The sequence below is a fragment of the Pavona decussata genome, unplaced genomic scaffold (assembly GCF_977016875.1).
Source record: "Pavona decussata unplaced genomic scaffold, jaPavDecu1.1 SCAFFOLD_75, whole genome shotgun sequence".
Classification (NCBI taxonomy): Eukaryota; Metazoa; Cnidaria; class Anthozoa; order Scleractinia; family Agariciidae; genus Pavona; species Pavona decussata.
Window position 1 is genome coordinate 27,548 of NW_028145493.1, and position 21,249 is coordinate 48,796.

Genomic DNA, 21,249 nt, shown 5'->3' on the forward strand with positions numbered 1-21,249 from the left:
ACGACGAAATCTTAAACACAAGCGATCTCTCTTCAAATAGAAAGAGAAAGGGCAGAGGAGTAAGTGAAACTAGGAGAGCAAGAAGATGGTCCGACGCGTGGGTCGATTGGTCTTGCACCATATTTTGTGGGGAGACCAATGTGGCGCGGGTTGGGCAGATTTTGGTCCCAGACCCTTGAATCCAAGTGTTGCATCAAACATGTTGCATTCGTTTGGCCACCTCATTTCAACGCTGTACAACATTGTTGATTTAACAATGTTGGATGATGTTACATTCGTCTGGCCTGGCTTGAAGACAAATTTTCAGCTAAAGAATCTGAACACATCAAACAATCAAACTATGTTAGTTCAGACAAGAAGGAAACAAAATTTTAAAGTTTGACATAAATGTTCTCGTTGAGAACCCCTCCTGAAACAAGGCTTTCATATCCGATATCCCGCTAATCCGACTGTGCGTTTACTGTTGGCAAAATCCCCGTTCGACCGTATAAATGATTTGGTGCTGTTGAATGTCACATAAATTTCAGATGTTCTACGGGATGTTGCTGCTACGGAAACTTCCACTGCGCGCGCGCTCGTTAAGTGCGTCATAGATGAACATTTTCTCTGTACTCTCACCTCTCGCACCAGTTAAACCTGTAACGTATCAGACCTGTACCAAGGAGACTAATGAACTAGACCAGTATCCCTCATGAAGTACCTATCAAGGACAGGATTGAGCTATCACCACGATGGAAATCCTGCCAGATGATATTTGGCTGGAGGTGTTTTCATTTCTCTCTCAAAAAGATCTTCTCAGAGCAGCGCTCGTTTGTCGGACCTGGAACCGCCTGTCACGTGACAGCTCTCTTTGGTCAAGCCTCGATCTCCAACCATTTGCCAAGTCATTACGAAGTGACACAATACTGAGGTTGATAAATACCATGTTTGCACCTCTGGGAAGACACCTTAACCTTAGCAAAAACCTGGTAACCACAGAGATTTTACAAAACCTGTTTGAAGGTTGTTGTAGACTTGAAAGTCTAAGTCTCAACGACTGCAGGTTCCACTCGGCTGGTGCTTGGTACGAGATGCGGTTAGATCAGGTGGAGACACTAACATTCCTGGATTTAAGAAACGCGAGCGGATATGCTTCAGGAGTTGAGGATATTTTACAAAAAGCAAATCACTTGAGATATTTGGGTAAGTGAATTAATGGTATAATATTAAAAGTAATTGACATTTATATAGCGCAAACCTGTATGATATATCACAGCCGTAATGGCTATGTGTTATGGACTTCTGGGTAAAACAATGATAATAATTATAAAAGTACTGTATAATTATGAAAATCGCAAATGCCAAATAACTATGTCAATTTGAAGCCAAGGAGGATGCCACACCACACTCATATCACTCATATCAAATTTAGGGTGATGGCGTCGTCAGTCACGTGAACACGCCCCAAAACGCGTTTGAACTCACTGGATATGAACGTTATAACCTTACAAGTTCCTCATCCTTTCTACAGTTATATATTTTCATAGTGCATACAGCAGCAAACTGCTCCACAACAATAGCAATAATTACAATGTAATACGGAGGGCAAAATTACTGAATGCGAATTTGTGTAACAGAGGGCATGCTTTCTTAAACTGGGGGCAAAATTACTCACACCTGTTCTACATTTTGTTGGTTTCTTCATTTTGTGCTCAAAAAGAGTTCTTTCAGGTTCTTTTGAGTTCGACTCTTTTGTTTGCATCGAAAATACGTGGAAATCGAGTACTGCAGCTAGACAGGAAATTCCTAAAGGTTAATTTTCGTGTCTCTTACAAGCAACAACAAATCAAAAGATTATTTGTGTCAATAGCTAAAAACTTGAATCGGATTGAAATTTGTTTGGTTGAGAAACTGAAATCAGTCATGGTGATCGAGTGCTTTCACTTCGCTACTTCTTCCAACGAACGATAACCAAGCATAATAGTGTTATTTTGATGGGAGAAAGGAGCAGATCAAATTCAGTGGAAGAAATTACTCTGCAAGTTCCTTCAGTTGGATTCACCGTTTGCCATTTTTATCAATCTGTTTTCGTTTGATTTTAAAGCGGTAGGAAGCTTCACAGCGCAGGTGAATCAATTAATTGATGCCTATAAGTTTACTCTCGCATTCTCTCTTTTGTACAACGGTCAACTTTTTTCTCGTCAGTTTTTTTTTGTACGCTACGAACAAATTAAATAGCTTGTTTGTTTGCTGCTTTAATACGGTGAGCGTTTTACCGACTGTTTTACGAAGTTCCTGGATGGTTTTAAGAAAATTATACTGTCTATGTTATAAAAGTGTAATCGCAATTATTCGTCGTAGAATTAAGGATTACTTTTCACTTGTGTTTTCAAAGTTTTCGCAAATTGCCCTCGTCGCGCATTTAAAATGCGTTTGAAAATTAATCCTTAACTGTACTCGGCCTCGTGCGAATAAAATACACAGGGGAGTAAGGTACACTCTAATTTTACATTCACTTTTAACAAACGTTCTTTGAAAAGACTTTCAGTGAAAAATACCCACATCTCACTCTCCGTTATATCCTATTGTTTAAACTATTTTTATTACATAAACGCCAATGAAATACCAGGTGAGCTTTCGCGCGAAAACATGATATCTTCACACATGAAAATAACATGTTTTAATAACTTGTTTAATGAGGCTTAGGAAACTGATCCCTACCGAAGCCAAACTTCGGATTTATAAGACAGCGATTTTACCCCATCTTACATACTGCATCCTAGTCTGGCATTTTTGTAAGGCTTCGGATAGAAAGAAACTGGAACGCGTGAACGAAAGAGGTACATTACTTGCAAAAAATTTCGGACGTTTTATTTCGGACGTTTAATTTTCGGACACTTTTCCCCTCATTTCGGACAAAAATTACGGACACTGCGCTGAAACATGCCTAAAGTAAATTTACGACTAAAAACATGAATTAGACTGAAATAAAATCTGTGAGAATGATAGTTTCGCTGTACCTTCAAGGTTTTACAGCCGGATACACCAACGAGAAAATAACACAAACTCAATCAAGCTTATGCGACAAGCAGTGTCTCAACTATAGAGTTCGGTCCAGAAAGGGAACTAAGGGCTTTGAAGCTTAATGCGGGTTAATGATCTGAGACATGTGATGCCGTCGCCCAGAAAGTACTTTATACTAAGTTTTAAGTTTTATACTATACTGTAAAAATTTCGGACACTTAAAATTTCGGACGCTTAAAAATTTCGGACGGTTTTATTTTCGGACACCATTTTTGTCCGAAATTAAAATCGTCCGAAATTTTTTGCAAGTAATGGAACTTGTCATACCACAACTTACTGAAACGCGCTAATCTTACTACCTTATATAATAAGCGTCTGCAAGATATAGCAATATTTATGTTCAAGGTCAAACATAAGTTACTCCCCAAGAATATTCTGGACCTGTTCAGGGAACGCCTGGGAAATTCCGATTTCTATATCCCATGATTAAACAGCGTCAGGCATGGAAAGCACTCATTGAAGTTCTTCGAACCACGACTTTGGTCCAAACTTAGCTCAGGAGACAGAGAGAGACAGACGTTAACGGCCTTTATGGTCAATATTAGAAAAAGAGATCTCACTAGCTTAACATAACAACAACAACAATTTATTTACAAATTCTGATGATATAAGTTGCTTGTCCCGCAAATAGCCACAAAGCGGGACAAGACGAGCACGAGAACATGATGGAAAAAATTACAATAAATTACAGTATGTTGCCCAGTTTCTGGCCACTTTAGTTTGTAATCGCCCTAACTTCTTGTTTATGCACGGAAACGTTCTCATTTTTGTACAAGAGGCAGTTCATTTACTTACCTTTAAAATGTAAATCTCAAGTACTAAAGAAATTATGCCATTTTTTGCAAAACTAGTAAGTTGCCCAGTTTCTGGCCAGCGAGTCCAGCTTCCGGCCATCAATAGAAAGCAGAAATTTTATTCAATCCGCTCGACTAAACGGACTTCCAAGGCTATCTCGATGTGGCTTAGCGACCGTACTTTATGGGATTAGAACAAAATGGTTACTTTTGGGTGTATTTTAGGGCATAGATAGCTACTAACTATGGGTAGGGTATAACCTTGAAAAAGCACGTGCGATATTCTCTGGGAAGAGGCACGGGCAATTAATTTTCTTTTATTATTTCTCATTTAAAACTACATCATGTTAGAGACATGCTAAACAATTTATGCAAAGTTTATTTTCAGAACGCATTTCACCTCCATAATCTCCACTGCTGCTTGTATTCTGTCCAAAATGCATTGTTCACTGCCAACTTTAACTCGAATGTGATACGCGCATGGGATGGCAGCTTCTCCTCCTGGAAGATGCTACGGCGGCCATGGGGGGAAGCTCTTACAGGGATGTCCAGTTAGTTCACTGAAATATTATATATATTTCTTAGTACACATTATGGAAAACCAGAAATAACTTAAATTTACATAAAAAAGTTGTTTTGGAAATTTACATACCATTCAATGCATTCCACGTCTGCCATGCTCAAAAGATCCCAGAAACAAGAAGACAGCCTCGTGGTACCCGTCCAATTGGTAGACCAATGGTATGAACTTTCTCGCCACGTATTTCGTCTGTTCTCTCGTTCCATAAATTGGTAGGAATTTTATCAAGTTCGGGAGCCCATATTAACCATGCGTTGGGGTATGTTACAACTTCGTGTCACGGAGCACAAATATCTGCTAATTAGGATATGCTAATTTATAGTATGCTTACTAAGGAAGTAAGGTTCTTTGGTTCATGGGTAGGGTTGATAGGGTTTCTGGTTTTAATGGTTTCATGGTTTCTATGGTTTCGTAGTTAAACGGGTTTCGTGGTTTTACTGGTTTCACGGTTTCACTGGTTTCACTGGTTTCATGGTTTCACGGGTTTCGTGGTTTCACTGGTTTCATGGTGTCATGGGTTTCATGGTTTCATGGTTTCTCTGGTTTCGTGGTTTCACTGGTTTCATGGTGTTACGGGTTTCACGGTTTCATGGTTTCACTGGTTTCATGATTTCTCTGGTTTCGTGGTTTCACTGGTTTCATGGTGTCACGGGTTTCACGGTTTCATGGTTTCACTAGTTTCGTGGTTTCACTGGCTTCATGGTGTCACGGGTTTCGTGGTTTCACTGGTTTCATGGTGTCATGGGTTTCATGGTTTCATGGTTTCTCTGGTTTCGTGGTTTCACTGGTTTCATGGTGTCACGGGTTTCACGGTTTCTCTGGTTTCATGGTGTCACGGGTTTCACGGTTTCCTGGGTTCGTGGTTTCACTGGTTTCATGGTGTCACGGGTTTCACAGATTCATGGTTTCACGGGTTTCGTGGTTTCACTGGCTTCATGGTGTCATGGGTTTCATGGTTTCATGGTGTCACGGGTTTCACTATTTCATGGTGTCACAGGTTTCATGGTTTCACTGGTTTCACTGGTTTCATGGTGTCATGGGTTTCACGGTTTCATGGTTTCACTGGCTTCATGGTGTCACGGGTTTCATGGTTTCACTGGTTTCATGGTGTTATGGGTTTCACGGTTTCATGGTTTCACTGGTTTCATGGTTTCATGGTTTCACTGGTTTCATGGTGTCACGGGTTTTACGGTTTCATGGTTTCACTGGTTTCATGGTGTCACGGGTTTCACGGTTTCATGGTTTCACTGGTTTCATGGTGTCACGGGTTTCACGGTTTCATGGTTTCACTGGTTTCATGGTTTCGCTGGTTTCATGGTTTCATAGGTTTCGTGGTTTCAATGGTTTCATAGGTATCGTGGTTTCAATGATCTCATGGTTTCACGGGTTTCATGGTGTCACGGGTTTCATGGTTTCACGAGTTTCGTGGTTTCACGGGTTTCATGGTGTCATGGGTTTTATCGTGGTTGCAGTGGTTTCATAGGTATCCTGGTTTCAATGGTTTCATGGTTTAATGGTTTTATGGTTTCACTGGTTTCATGGTGTCTTGGGTTTCATGGTGTCACGGGTTTCGTGGTTTCATGGTTTCACTGGTTTCATGGTGTCACGGGTTTCATGGTTTCATGGTTTCACTGGTTTCATGGTGTCACGGTTTTCATGGTTTTACTGGTTTCATGGTGTCACTGGTTTCATGGTTTCACGGTTTTCGTGGTTTCACGGTTTTCATGGTGTCACGGGTTTCATGGTGTCATGGTTTCACGAGTTTCGTGGTTTCACGAGTTTCATGGTGTCATGGGTTTTATCGTGGTTTCAATGGTTTCATAGGTATCCTGGTTTCAATGGTTTCATGGTTTAATGGTTTTATGGTTTCACTGGTTTCATGGTGTCTTGGGTTTCATGGTTTCACTGGTTTCATGGTGTCATGAGTTTCATGATGTCACGGGTTTCATGGTTTCATGGTTTCATGGTTTCACTGGTTTCATGGTGTCACGGGTTTCATGGTTTCATGGTTTCACTGGTTTCATGGTGTCACGGGTTTCATGGTTTTACTGGTTTCATGGTGTCACTGGTTTCATGGTTTCAGGGTTTAACGGTTTTCGTGGTTTCACGGTTTTCATGGTGTCACGGGTTTCATGGTGTCATGGTTTCACGAGTTTCGTGGTTTCACGAGTTTCATGGTGTCATGGGTTTTATCGTGGTTTCAATGGTTTCATAGGTATCCTGGTTTCAATGGTTTCATGGTTTAATGGTTTTATGGTTTCACTGGTTTCATGGTGTCTTGGGTTTCATGGTTTCACTGGTTTCATGGTGTCATGAGTTTCATGATGTCACGGGTTTCATGGTTTCATGGTTTCACTGGTTTCATGGTGTCACTGGTTTCATGGTTTCACGGTTTTCGTGGTTTCACGGTTTTCATGGTGTCACGGGTTTCATGGTGTCATGGTTTCACGAGTTTCGTGGTTTCACGAGTTTCATGGTGTCATGGGTTTTATCGTGGTTTCAATGGTTTCATAGGTATCCTGGTTTCAATGGTTTCATGGTTTAATGGTTTTATGGTTTCACTGGTTTCATGGTGTCTTGGGTTTCATGGTTTCACTGGTTTCATGGTGTCATGAGTTTCATGATGTCACGGGTTTCATGGTTTCATGGTTTCACTGGTTTCATGGTGTCACGGGTTTCATGGTTTCATGGTTTCACTGGTTTCATGGTGTCACAGGTTTCATGGTTTTATTGGTTTCATGGTGTCACTGGTTTCATGGTTTCAGGGTTTCACGGTTTTCGTGGTTTCACGGGTTTCATGGTTTCACGGGTTTCACGGGTTTCGTGGTTTCACGGTTTCATGGTTTCACGGTTTCATGGTTTATCTGGTTTCATGGTTTCACGGGTTTCGTGGTTTCACTGGTTTCCATGGTTTCAATGGTTTGATAGCTCCACGGTTTCATGGTTTCATGGTTTCACGGGTTTCGTGGTTTCACTGTTTTCAAGGTGTCATGGGTTTCATGGTTGCATGGTTTCACTGTTTCATGGTGTAACAGGTTTCATGGTTTCACGAGTCAGGCGCGTAGCTAAGGTTTTGATATGTGTGTTTGTTGAGGGGGAGGGGGGGGGGGAAATCTAGGTTCCCAGAAACCACATTTCCTACATTTTGAGACCCATTTGAGGCAAATCACAACTTTGTTTTACAGCAGCTTTTTGAGCTATATACATCATTTCGACGGCATAATTGTTTCAACTTAAACAAGAAAGTTTAATGTACATTCCGCGCCCTGTCAAGTTCTGATTCGATCTGCTGCTAGTCATACATTAAGCTGGTAAACTGCATCATTCTCGGGTGCAGGCCTTCGAACAAATTGACTATCTCGTCAAGATTGAAAGGCATATCATATTTGATATGCATTAGAGCCAGGGCGGACAGCCTATTCTCTCCCATGGTACATGCACCTCATGTAGTTGTTCAACCTCCTCATTGTGCTTATGGAACGTTAACATTCACGAGTGGTGACTGGAAGGGTGGCAGCAATTTTCAGGAGCATGTACAAGTTGGGGAAGTCGTCGGGGTCAAAACCGTAATAAGGCGTATTGTACGCGGTTTTAAACTTAAAGCAGGCGGATGATTCAAAAACTGAAATGATGCCTTTCAATTTTGTTGCACTGACAACGGACATCAGTTCAACGGTGTGACTAAGCCACGAGGTTAAGGAAAGACACGATCATGTATACAAGACGAAAGTCTAGGCTATTTATTGAATATTGAAAATAAACAAAATCTTGTATCGTTGACTTACCGCTTTTGTGGTGGGAATTCTCAGACGAACTTGTACGTAATTGCGTGTGAAACCCAACAAGGCTTGAACTATTAAGTTTGAAGTGAATCTCCTTTCAGAACAAAGCCGCATTCAGAGAACAAAACGTATCGCAAAGCATGCTTTTCTATGGCTTTTTCGGGCGGATGCGCCTTTACCGCAAAAATGAAACGTCATTAAAATTTTGAATCTGTAAGGGTTCTTCACAATTTTTATTTTTACTGAGGATAAGACAAAAGACCTGAAGAACGAGTTTATATCTCTATTTTTCTTTGGTTGATGTATTTCGGCCACAGGAACTTTATTTAAAAGTTTTTCTTCCGTCATTATTGATCTTCAAAGGGGGTTCGTTCGAACCCCTCGAACCCCCCCTCCTACGCGCCTGCCGAGTGTCATGGTTTCACGGGTTTCGTGGTCTCACTGGTTTCATGGTTTAACGGGTTTCATGGTTTCATGGGTTCATGTGGTTTCAATGGTTTCATAGGTTTCGTGGTTTCATGGTTTTATAGGTTTCGTAGTTTCAATGGTTTCATAGGTATCGTGGTTTCAATGGTTTCATGGTTTCACGGGTTTCGGGCTTTTAATGGTTTCGAGGTTTTGTGGGTTTCATGGGTCTCATGGTTTCAAGGTTTCCATACTTTCTTATGGAGACATTTCACTTGTTCAATTGCTTTGTCTGCAGCTTGCTGAGGCCGGTTATGTTAACGTTTACGTTTAAGTAAAGATATACCTATTTGAACAATGGAAAAAATCCCTGTGTACCAGTGAAACAAAATTACTCGGCCTCCCAAATAGCTGGGAGACAAAAGCCGTCCGGCAGTGAAATTGTTTCCGCAATTAACATTTTGGGGAATGAAAAGGGAGATCGTTGAGGCTCCTTTTACACTTTTTAGAAAGCTAATTTAGATTGTGACCGTTCAATTCAATGTAATTAGGCCCAGGTCAAACGCCGTACTTCACTTGAGCCGAAGTTAATTACAGCTTAGCTCGTCCCAAATTAGTTCAGTTTGCCTTTTCTGCCAAGCGTAGAACTTAATTCAGCCAAAGTTAAACAGATCTTGCAAAAAATTAGATGCAGGTCAATACTGGAATTTAAAGGGTTAAACTTCTGTAAAAGTTAACCCTACTGACAGATTGCTTTCAAAGTTGGCAAACATGTTTGTTATGCTGAATAGTCTAAAATATATAAAAATAAAATATTTTCACCAAGTTTGTTGAACGTTTTTAGCCTTATGGTCTCTTTGGCCTCTTTGACGTTGCCACGACAACAGATTTTGATATCGGAAAAACTTAGATTTGCTCATCGGTTAAGTCTTTACAAATTTAATATTAGATTAGCAACTGTCTTTAGTATGTTCAAATCCCCGGCGAAACGCCACTTCAAGCGCGTCTGTACGGAATCCCATTAATAATAGTGCGTCTCTATGTATTTTATTAGTGTGCTATTTGGTAATGATTTTCTGTTATTTGTTTATTTCCTATTTACACAGGACTCTGTTTAAGCTAGCTATGCTAAACCAGATTTCCTGTATAAATAAATAAATAAATAAATAAATAAATAAATATAAATAAGAGAAACTGTAAGACCGTGGCTGGACCGACAGTTTTCTCCGGCGCAAGAGGGACGCCAATATGATTACACATTATCATAAAAATTTTCAAGTCGCGGTTGCATTGATCTCTAGCTTTGGCAAGGAATTGAAAATCGTCCAAGACGTGCAAAACTGCGCAAGCACCTAAATGGTTAACAGATAACCATTCAAGTGCCGTGCTAAAGGATTCAAAAATAGCACATGAACTAGACAATCCCATGGCAAGAATTCTGTCAAAATAGTATAGATTATGTGTACTTAACTGTGGAGCAATAATCAGGAATAAAGTCATTGACAGAAGAGCCCTTTGGATATGATAAGTGGTGAATCAATCGGAACTCGGATGGGTCTTTTTTAGGAACAAGGCCTATGGGCGAAGTGTGAAAATTCGAAAAGGGGGGAGTTGTTAAAGGACCAACTATATCGCTGAAAATTTTATGCGCGCGCTAATTTCCGTTGTCGCTTAAAATTATATGCGCGCGCTATGTTTCGTTATGCGTGAAAATTATATGCGCGAAATAACATTTAAATGATCACCGAAGACGAGTTGTATTGATGTTTAAAAAAATTCTCCTCCCTTGTACCATAATAAGTATATGAGAACAGTTAAGAGAAAAAATATTGATATTGGGGCTTAAACGATTAAGGTGGCTCAGAATTCTCTCTGACATTTTATTAAAATTGTCAAAATGTTTCTTTACCGATTACACGAACATATATCGAAAACAAAAACATTTACCGCGTAGTTTTTGATTTATTAGTCTCAAAAGGCCCGGAATAAAGTTTCTTTGGCATCTTATAATGTTGGAGACGATTTTTGATGCCATCGCTACCCGAATTTGTTAATTGGTTTTGTGTTTACAAATGTGTGCCAAAGTTTCCTTTTCATTAATGGTGTAGTTGAGATCCAATGCCAAGGGCATATCATAATGAAAATGTTTAAACTATTTCGATCCACCTTTAAATGCCTTGCGGCCGGCCGTAAACTTTCAGGCGTTGTATATCTATCTTTGATCTTCAACATACTGAACAAACATTATTAGTCTTTCAAGAAGATGTCTTTGCCATTATTGCTTTGCACACGTATCCCACACTGCTCAACCTTGTTTTCTTTACAGTATGCAAAGTATGCAAGTCACAATAATCTAAAAACAAACAATCACAGTTAAGCTTGAACACCTGCTATTTATTCTTGGTATTTTTCCACGTATCGCATGGTCACCAATGTTTCACTCTGAGGTTTACGGATTTACCCGTCGTAAGACACGAGGTAAGAGCATGACAACCTTATATCTAAATAGTAATTTAGAATTCCAAAATTATATTGCTTTCTCGAAACTAACAGTATATTTCGACCCTAGATTATTTCTTAAATTCCCTTTTTCCACAGACAGCTACCATTAACTACTTCAAACAAAAAAACCTAACTATATTGAGTGTTTTGAAAACTCACTTCATAACAAAAATAACAAATTGAGGCCCAGGTCATGAGCCGAACTAAACTCAGTCATTAAGTTCGTGTAAAGTACTGAGTTTGACTCAATTAAGTTCGACTGGTTTCTTTTGGATCGGCTGAGGCGTTCTTTACGGCTAGCCAGGCGGGGATAACGGCTAAATATAGAATTTGGGTCAGACGCCGATTTTCACATGAGCCGAACCAAATGCACAATCATGTTAATGAATATCAATATATAACTCAGCCCCGATCTGTTTATTTCAAGATCTGGTTAACTTTGGCTGAATTAAGTTCTACACTTGACAGAAAAGGCAAACTGAACTAATTTGGGACGAGCTAAGCTGTAATTAACTTCGGCTCAAGTGAAGTACGGCGTTTGACCTGGGCCTAATTACATTGAATTGAACGGTCACAATCTAAATTAGCTTTCTAAAAAGTGTAAAAGGAGCCTCAACGATCTCCCTTTTCATTCCCCAAAATGTTAATTGCGGAAACAATTTCACTGCCGGACGGCTTTTGTCTCCCAGCTATTTGGGAGGCCGAGTAATTTTGTTTTACTGGTACACAGGGATTTTTTCCATTGTTCAAATAGGTATATCTTTACTTAAACGTAAACGTAAACAAAACCGGCCCCAGCAAGCTGTAGACAAAGCAATTGATAAGGGAAAATGTCTCCATAAGAAAGTATGGAAACCTTGAAACCATGAGACCCATGAAACCCACAAAACCTCGAAACCATTAAAAGCCCGAAACCCGTGAAACCATGAAACTTATGAAATCATGAAACCACGAAACCCATGAAACAAACGAAACAATGAAACCATGAAACCCGTGACACCATGAAACCAGTGAAACAATGAAACCGTGAAACCCATGACACCATGAAACCAGTGAAACCATGAAACCACGAAACCTATGAAACCATTAACCCTCTAATCCCTGAGAGTGCCAATTGGCACATAATGCCATAACTCTGTCAGTATTTGACAGATTTCTATGAATTTTTGACACCAAGATGGTCTTGTGAAGATCTACTCATTAAAAGGATAAAAACTTAACCCCCTCCCACATGTGATATGGTTGACCACCCCTATAACTTTTCAACTTTTTTCCCCTAGAAGTTGTGGGTCTTAAGACATCTCTCACATAAATGAAGATGTTGAGACCTGCAAAATAAGCTATAGATTAGGGGTATACCTAATATACACAAGGATTGGGGCGTTTTTGAAGTTTTAAATTTTTGCGTTTTAAGGCCATTTATCTCAAAGCCGTAACTTTTCTTATTCATAATTATATCAGTTATGAAATACACTCATGAGTAGCTTTGAAATGGTATATCATACATGGACTGAGTTTGTAGTCTTGGATCTGGAGAAAATGTCGTTTTGCTTTAGGGGTTAAAGGGTTAAAAACCACGAAACCCATGAAACCAGTGAGACCACGAAACCCGTCAAACCACGACACTCGTGAAACCATGAAACCCGTGACACCATGAGACAGTGACACCATGAAACCCATGACACCATGAAACTATGAAACCATGAAACCATGAAACCATGAAACCCATGACACCATGAAACCAGTGAAACCACGAAACCCGTGAAACGATGAAACCATGAAACCATGAAACCATGAAACCAGTGAAACCATGAAACCGTGAAACCCGTGAAACCATGAAACCATGAAACCCGTGAAACCGTGAAACCATGAAACCCGTGGAACCATGAAACCGTTGAAACCATGAAACCCATGAAACCATGAAACCAGTGAAACCATGAAACCGTGAAACCCGTGAAACCATTAAACCAGGAGACCCGTGAAACCCGTGAAACCCGTAAAACCATGAACCCGTGGAACAATGAAACCGTTGAAACCATGAAACCAGTAAAACCACGAGACCCGTGAAACCATGAAACCATGAAACCACGAAACCCGTGAAACAACGAAACCCGTGAAACCATGAAACCATGAAACCCGTGACACCATGAAACCAGTGAAACCATGAAACCAGTGAATCCATGAAACCATTGAAACCAAGATACCTATGAAACCATTGAAACGACGAAACCTATGAAACCATGAAACCACGAAACCAATGACACCATGCAACCAGTGAATCCATGAAACCATTGAAACCACGAAACCTATGAAACCATGAAACCACGAAACCTATGAAACCATAAAACCCGTGACACCATGAAACCAGTGAATCCATGAAACCATTGAAACCACGAAACCTATGAAACCATGAAACCACGAAACCCATGACACCATGAAACCATGAAACCAGCTAAACCAGCGAAACCATAAAACCATGAAACCATGAAACCACGAAACTCGTGAAACCATGAAACCAGCGAGACCATGAAACCATGACACCCGTGAAACCATGAAAACAGTGACACCATGTAACCATAAAACCATGAAACCCGTGACATCATGAAACCAGTGAAACCATGAAACCCGTGACATCATGAAACCAGTGAAACCATGAAACCATGAAAACATGAAACCCGTGACATCATGAAACCAGTGAAACCATGAAACCATGAAACCCATGACACCATGAAACCATGAAACCATGAAACCCGTGAAACCATGAAATCGTGGAACCATGAAACCGTTGAAACCATGAAACCATAAAACCCATCACACCATGAAACCCGTGAAACCATGAAATTCTTGACACCATGAAACCCGTGAAACCATGATACCCATGAAACCATAAAACCGTGACACCATGAAACCCGTGAAACCATGAAACCAATGAAACCACAAAACCCGTGAAACTACGGAACAATAGAAACCATGAAACCATTAAAACCAGAAACCCTATCAACCCTACCCATTAACCAACACTCTTTTGTTACTGGCAGTAGCACACACTGTGGAGGTCGTATCTGAAATTCGTGGTAGTCCTTTATCACGGCGTTGCTAATGATTACAATGACAGATCTGAAAAAAAAAATTAAGTACGATTACTTAAACTGTTATAAAAGCCTACTTTCAAAAAGAGTGAGAACCTGGGTCGAGAGTGGATGCACGCTCAGGTATGGGATCTTTTGGGGGCACACACTTATTTGCTCTTAACTTCGTGCCCTCCCAACACCCCATAGCCGAACGCTCGCCGACTCTCACGCAACGTTTCCACTCTTTTTAAAAACGTGCTATTGTTAATTCGCTATCTAATTCAAGTCACTGTTAATAACTTGTTTCTCGAGAAGTCATACAAAATAGTCAATGCATTGACATTTTAAAATAAAATTTAAACACGGAAAAAATAAATTATATAGACCTGCAAAACGCTTATAAAAAATTTTAATACAACCGTGACTAAGCCATAAACTATCAGGTGGACGCTCCAACTTAGTTCTCAGTTTCAACGTTTCATTGACAATTGTAATGAACACCATCAGAAGGTCGACAACCATGCAGTGTTCCAACTTAGCTCTCAATTTCAACATCTCATTCACAATCGTAGTGTACGGCCTGTAAAGCTCTTCTACAACTGTCATGTTGAAAACGTTTTAAAAGATTAACATCGTTTTACTGGCTGGACTCCGAACGTATATTTACACACTGGTGCTAATTTCCCCAATACTATGGGTAGCATACATGTATCGATCATGCTCTGAAACTTCATTATTAGCTTAACAAGAACATGCATGGCAGAAAAATTCTTCATTACTATAAATACTCGAAATATCGACTCCGAGAGGAAGACAGTTTATGTGCATCAAAAAGTTACAACCGTCGCAAAGGACCCAAGGGTTGTTTTCGCCAGTAGTGGGAAGATGCCACAGAGATTTTCTTCATTCTCCACCAAATTCTGTCGCTATTTTTTTCCTCTACTTGCTTGACTCTGACTGTTTGACTTCCTTGCTCTTTTACTCCCAGAGTTTCCTTGATCTTTCTTCTTCCTGTCAGCTCTTTTCTTTTTTTTCTTTTCTCTTTGTTTAATTCCTCTTCCTCTTGTTTCTTGCGTCTCTTTTCCTTCTTATTTTCCCCTTTCTTGTAACTTCCTTTGCTTTTCTGCAAGTTGTCTTGCTTTTTTTAGTTTCTCATCAAGTAAAATTTGTATTGACTCAGGGCCACTCACAAAATTTGGAATACTTCTTTTGACGTTTTTACATTTTGGAGGACCACGTGCCTCAAGAGTGGTTAAGGTTAAAATCTCTCGGAGCACCCTTTCAGTGGAGTGAGACTGGCACGAACCTGGCTCTGTACCTGCTCTATGTTTCTCACTTGTTGAAGGCGCTGCACTTGTCAAAGATGCCGTTGTATTAAAGGCGCACTTGCTGTAGAGGCAGTACTTGTTGAAGGTGTTGCAGTTGTTGAACACGCTGCTGTTGTACCTTGCGGGTTGGCTTCTCTCGGTGTGACTGGCTCCTCTGTTGCGCGGTACAGCTCCTGCCAGACAGAAAAGGTTGGACTTCCTTCAAGATCATAGCCTTTTGCCATCCTACGACTGTATTTGGTCCTGGAAGGGGTCGTCAAGACTGCCTCTAGAGCTTCAAAAGCTTGCACTGCGCCTCATGAGCTGTTACTTGAGGGTACTAGTTGGGGAGAACCCGTCTTGGAAGAAGATTGCTCAGAGCAAAGCAGTTGTTCATTTGAAATCTGCTTCCTCTCCAAAGGGTAAATACCTGATTTACGAAAGGCGCTGAATAGAACTGAGGGGCTCATAACTTCTTCCCATGTTGCTTGGAACACTGAGCAAAAGTTTTTCTTATTGATGTCCGTGTTTGGGTTTCTTTGAGCAAACAGTCGTACTTCTTTGTACCAAATCTTTTTTAATGGACCGAATAGACCGACATCAGCGGGCTGAACGAGATGCGTCGCATTTTGTAAAAGAAAATACAGATATATTCCATTCTTTTCTGCTAGTTGGAATAACTCGAGATTAAGATGCGAATCATGACCGACAACTAGTAAGACAACAGGCCTTGCTGGTGGCAAATTTGGTATGAAATGATTCGCAAACCACCTTTAAAATGTTGACGTGTCCATATAACCAGACAAATTCCTTTGACGCCTCCTTCTAGCGGATTGTAAGTAACTGGAATGCGCTTTCCAGGAAAAAGGAAATATGGGGGCATCCACTGGCCGCATGCGTTAAAACAGGGTAACACAGTAACATGCTCTCGGCTTCCCGGAAGGACGCAAAACGGCGCTTCTTTTCTGTCAGATGAGCCAATGACGTTCCCTGCTCGGCCTTGCATATCGAAACCAGTCTCTTCACGTTCCAGATTTGCGACGGCTTATATGCGAGATTTTTTTCAACCAAAAAATTTTAGAAGCCATTAAACCAGGCGTCCAAATCTTCTTTCGAGATCTTAGCTCTTTTCTTTTCAAGAGGTCGTGACTTTCGTAATTTTACTCGAGGGCTTCGATTAGCAAAAGAGCGAAACCACTTATTCCCAGGTTTGTTGTCTTGAAAAGGGGTTGTTCCTCCGTCTTTGCTCTGTTAGAATTGGAGGTGGGCCACTGCGTCTGTTGATCTCAACCCGACCACTCAAGCGATCTTTAAGAGTGGTCTATTTAATCCCCCACTTTTTGGCTGATTTTCAAATGCTTAGTCCTCCCACCCTAACATCGTTCATTGCCTTTACAAAAAGGTTGGACGGGTCACAGCCATTATGCTGACTAGCCATATCAATTCAACTGTAAAGAAAAATCCTGTGTAAGAGGTAACTGTGGGGGGAGGGGGGTAATGGAAGGTCTTATGCGATTCGTCACAGAGCACCTCCTACTAAATAATATAAACATTACGTGACGAAGCAGATACAGCTGCAATTTTTAATTTTAGGGCTATGAAAAGAGATAAATACTACACTCTACTACTAGTACTATAACTACTATTCATAAATAATTAATCTGAATTATCTTCTACTTATATCTATGGGGTACGTTTCAAGTTTCGGTTCATCAGCTGTTCGTTCTCATCCACCGTTTACGGAATAATAAAATTATGCATGACCTCAATGTCTTTTTGCTTACCAGAATGTTTTACCGACAGCACATCTGAGTTAATATGTATCTCATTACGCCATGCTTGCTTAAGCTGTGTACATTTCATTAATTTCTCGAGTAGTAAGTTATAAAATTTCATTAATTCAAATAAGTTTTAAGCAATCAATCCGTGAGTGCAGATCAGTGGCCGGAAACTGGCGCAGTGTAGCTAGGATTTAGACTTCTGAAGTTCGCAAACAGCTCCGTTCTAGCTTATGATGACAGGTCCCTTGATTACTTCCATCTTTAATGTAAATTCTTCCAAAAAATTATCAAGCTCCGTGAACTATTTCCTATCAAAAACGAGTTATTTGTTTACTTACTGTAGCTTCGCTGTGCATTAAAAAAGCCAAAAATTAGCCGGTAAGATTTTACTCACCTGAACAAAATCCCTTCTTGTTCGCTCGTTTCTCGACCAAAAAGCCCGCCAAAACCATCAGTTAATAGCGGAGATGTTCGTTTTTCCGACGGATCGCTTCGGTGGACGAAGAGTTAAAATAGCCGAGTTTACTTTTTTTTGGCCGGAAACTGGGCACCACACCGTACAAAACATGCTGGAAAACGGAAAAAAACCTTTACTTAACATAATAACGCAGATTTAGACAAGGCCATGCAACAAAATTGTTTGGTCTAGCTTGGTGAAAAACTACTTTTGTAACGGCAACTGCCCCACGTGTACTTGCTAGATTTTAAACGCCTGTACATTGTAGATTTTATAGATATAGATTTGAATTAAGTAATTATTAATTACTGGATATGTATTTTATTATTGTATATAGTTATTGTAGCCCAGGATGTTATTGTTGCAACTTTTAAAGATTGTTGGATGTTTTAATTAGGATAGTGTCCTCGATTTGTAAGCCAATTAAAGGAAAGCTAGAAGATTGACACTAAAATAAAGTTATTATTATTATTATTATTATTATTATTATTATTATTATTATTATTATTATTATTAACATGTTATCTTCACTCGTGAAAAGATCACCGTTGCTATGGTTAGATAATATGCGTTTTTAGCAGTGATTTGGTATTTCATTGGTGTTTATATAATAAACAGGACATTACATGGCCGCTTGGAGATAAGAAATTCTCTTCTCGTGTTAAAAAATATTTCACTCGTTCGCTGCGCCCAATCGTGAAATATTTTTCAACACTCGAACAGAAATTTCTTATCTCCGCGCGGTCATGTAATATCCTCTATGTGTTTGTTCTATGTCAAGATTGTCACGAATAAATGCTAAAATTAGAAATATATACGGGAAAAACTTGTCGGTATTTGATGCTAACGATACAGTGTTGCAAGACGTTTGTTTGACTTACTATTTTTGCTGAGAATCAAATTTCCTTAAATAAAGCAAAATGGGACGAGATTAGAAATTAAAACTCCAAGAGAAATAACGAACATGGACCGAAAAAATGTGCTCAAAAGACTGCTCTGAAGTAAGCAGTATTAAGCTTTTTGTGTTGACACTGCAAGATTAGAAAAACAATATCTTGCAAAACAGCAAAGGTTTGCAAGAATACTCGTCTCTTTGAATAGGCCCTGTTAGGGTTTTAGGATTACTGATTATTAAGGGTTTTTAGAGAAGGAGAGAGGGGAAACTGATAATTGGCCACTCAATTTAAAGATTATGAATTATTTGCGTTGTATTTTAGAATTACGATTATTATTGGGGATTATCGCATCGATTACTTTTACATAAAAGTCCCCCCTAAAAAAAAGAGAAAAAAAAAAAAAAAGAAAGGGTATTAAAAGATCATAAAAATTATAAAAAGAACGACACATGCTTATCTTTAGTGAGGTCTCTTAGTCAAAATTCAGAGCCCGCGATACCTGTGTATAATAGGTCATAACAATTTCATAAACACACGCGTTCAAATAGTCTAAACATGCTGTATCTAAACATCAAAATTCTAGGGTTAATGAACAAGCTTTTTTATCATAGCTTTAGAAAACATATGAAGGGCGTATTCAGTGCACTAGTGCGTACGTTTGAATCAACCTCTCATCCTATATCATCTTACAAACGAAAATCAACTGAAAAACAGCATTTATCGTCTTCTTGCTCGTTTCTTTTATGGATTTTTTCAGGTGATCAATTTATTTCTATAACAAGATGAAAAGAAGATGATTAGAAGAGGAAGCTGGGAATATTGTGACTAACTTTGGCCTAAAAACTAGCCCAGGCGTAAGCGATTTACTAGAAACTTCGAGGAAATCAGTTTCCTCGGGCGTCTGCATGTTTTGACAGCTTTTTAAAAATTCTAGGCTCGTCTGCAAAAGTCTTCTTTACAAAGGTTAAATGGAATAGATAAAATAAAACAAGCTCCTTTGGATCATCATTTTGTATTTATCAATCATTTCAATAGTGTTGGACGCAAATCATGTAAATGCAGGTCAAATTTAAGCAATTAACGCAGACTTCTAATTTCCGCTGTTTTTTCACTCAGCGAAACAAACGCACTGATCATTTTTGACTCGTGAAAGTGCTGCGCAATGAACGAGTTATCGTGATGTGGACTGAATTTGCAGTCGCTCGCTCGATCAGCTGTAAACTTTATATTAAATTAACTGGAATTTAACCAAATTCATAAATTATTCATGAGTTACGTATACTGCGTGAATTCACCATCAGCCCCCATTATGGGACAAAAAAAGGACGTGAAATCGACTCAACGAATAAGTTATTCTTAAAAGAAAACACTAGCAGGTGTGTTGTTTGCTAACTACAGTGAAACTAAGGAACAACTTCTTATTTTGGTGACTGAAAGCGCCGCATGGAAAGCCGCTCAAGGCCGAGATTGTCCTCCAAGTCAACAGGGATTAATTTCGCGTGAAATTGAAGATTTAAATATGATGGAGAAACTTCTGTCGGTATTCCCTGTTCATTCGCATATTCCTTTTTAGGTTGTCCCAAGTAATTTGACCTTTAAAATCATAGCGAAGTTGATTTCAAATCGGGCGCCATTTTTTCCGCGGACCGAGCCGTGACCCTGGAATGTCATGACAAACTTACGGTCAAACCTAGGCACGAGTTCTAAAACGGTCCGACAGGGGGAATCCACGTAAACCTTTGGCCCGCAACAAACTACACACACCCCCTCCCAGCTAAGAGCAGTCTTGTACAATTTCGAAGATCTGTTTGCTTTACATCGACATTTCGTCCCAAATGATACAATCTGGAGAGCGTACCCTTTCCTGGCTTGTCAAACGCCTCAGACTATCAGTTTTACCTACTGTCATCGTGCTCTCACTGAATAAGCCGTTAACGAGAACATCAAAATATAAAAGGTTTAATGAAAAAAAAAAAAAACGACAGTGTGCGTGCGTGAAAAATGTTACCGTTCTCGTCAAAACAATAACTTGAAATGACCAAATTCAGGTTTTTATGGAGAACGCGAATACAAGCGGCAAACTTTCAATTTCTTTCTTTTCTTTCTTTAGTCCGCCTGGATAGTTCGTTCATCTTGCGCAAGTTTTAAAATAATAATAATAATAATAATAATCTTAATAATAATAACAATAATAATAATAATAATAATAATAATAATAATAATAACAGAGTGGACGCTCGATTTGTGGACCACAAGAATAAGAAAGTGTGGGCTGTGGAGATTTCCTGTCCGTGGATGGAGCATCGGGAAAAGAAGTCCGAGGAGAAGACGGTTAAGTACGGCCCACTGCGATTCGAGCTGAATGTCAGGTTCACCTGTAGTGTTCACCTGCTCACCTTATTTAATAAGACATAATTTTTCCGACGCGGACAATCACTGCTTTTTAGTCTTGGCTCTCTAGTCTTGAGAACGTTGCACACTTTCATAGTAATGAAAACAGGTTGCAGAGCGACACCGATTTTAGAACTAACACTTTGTAACTGTCTCCTTAAGTTCTCCGTAGTTTTTTGGTCAACAAAGGAAAAGAGAACATAACCTTGGGAAGGCTGTC

The 21,249-nt window shown here is 39.6% G+C and overlaps 1 protein-coding gene and 2 pseudogenes across 1 annotated transcript in view; 1 reads left to right on the plus strand and 2 right to left on the minus strand.

The window, feature by feature from the left end:
* Window positions 1-531: 531 nt before the first annotated feature.
* Window positions 532-21,249, plus strand: part of LOC146476649 (F-box/LRR-repeat protein 12-like) — a 33,786-nt gene continuing 13,068 nt past the window's right edge. Inside the window, exon 1 of the mRNA XM_085114245.1 lies at window positions 532-1,182. Coding sequence (XP_084970371.1) covers window positions 732-1,182 — 451 coding nt within the window. The 5' untranslated portion in view covers window positions 532-731. The remainder of the gene's footprint in view (window positions 1,183-21,249) is intronic.
* On the minus strand, window positions 14,939-15,708 carry LOC146476650 (uncharacterized; annotated as a pseudogene).
* LOC146476651 (uncharacterized) lies at window positions 15,704-17,458 on the minus strand (annotated as a pseudogene).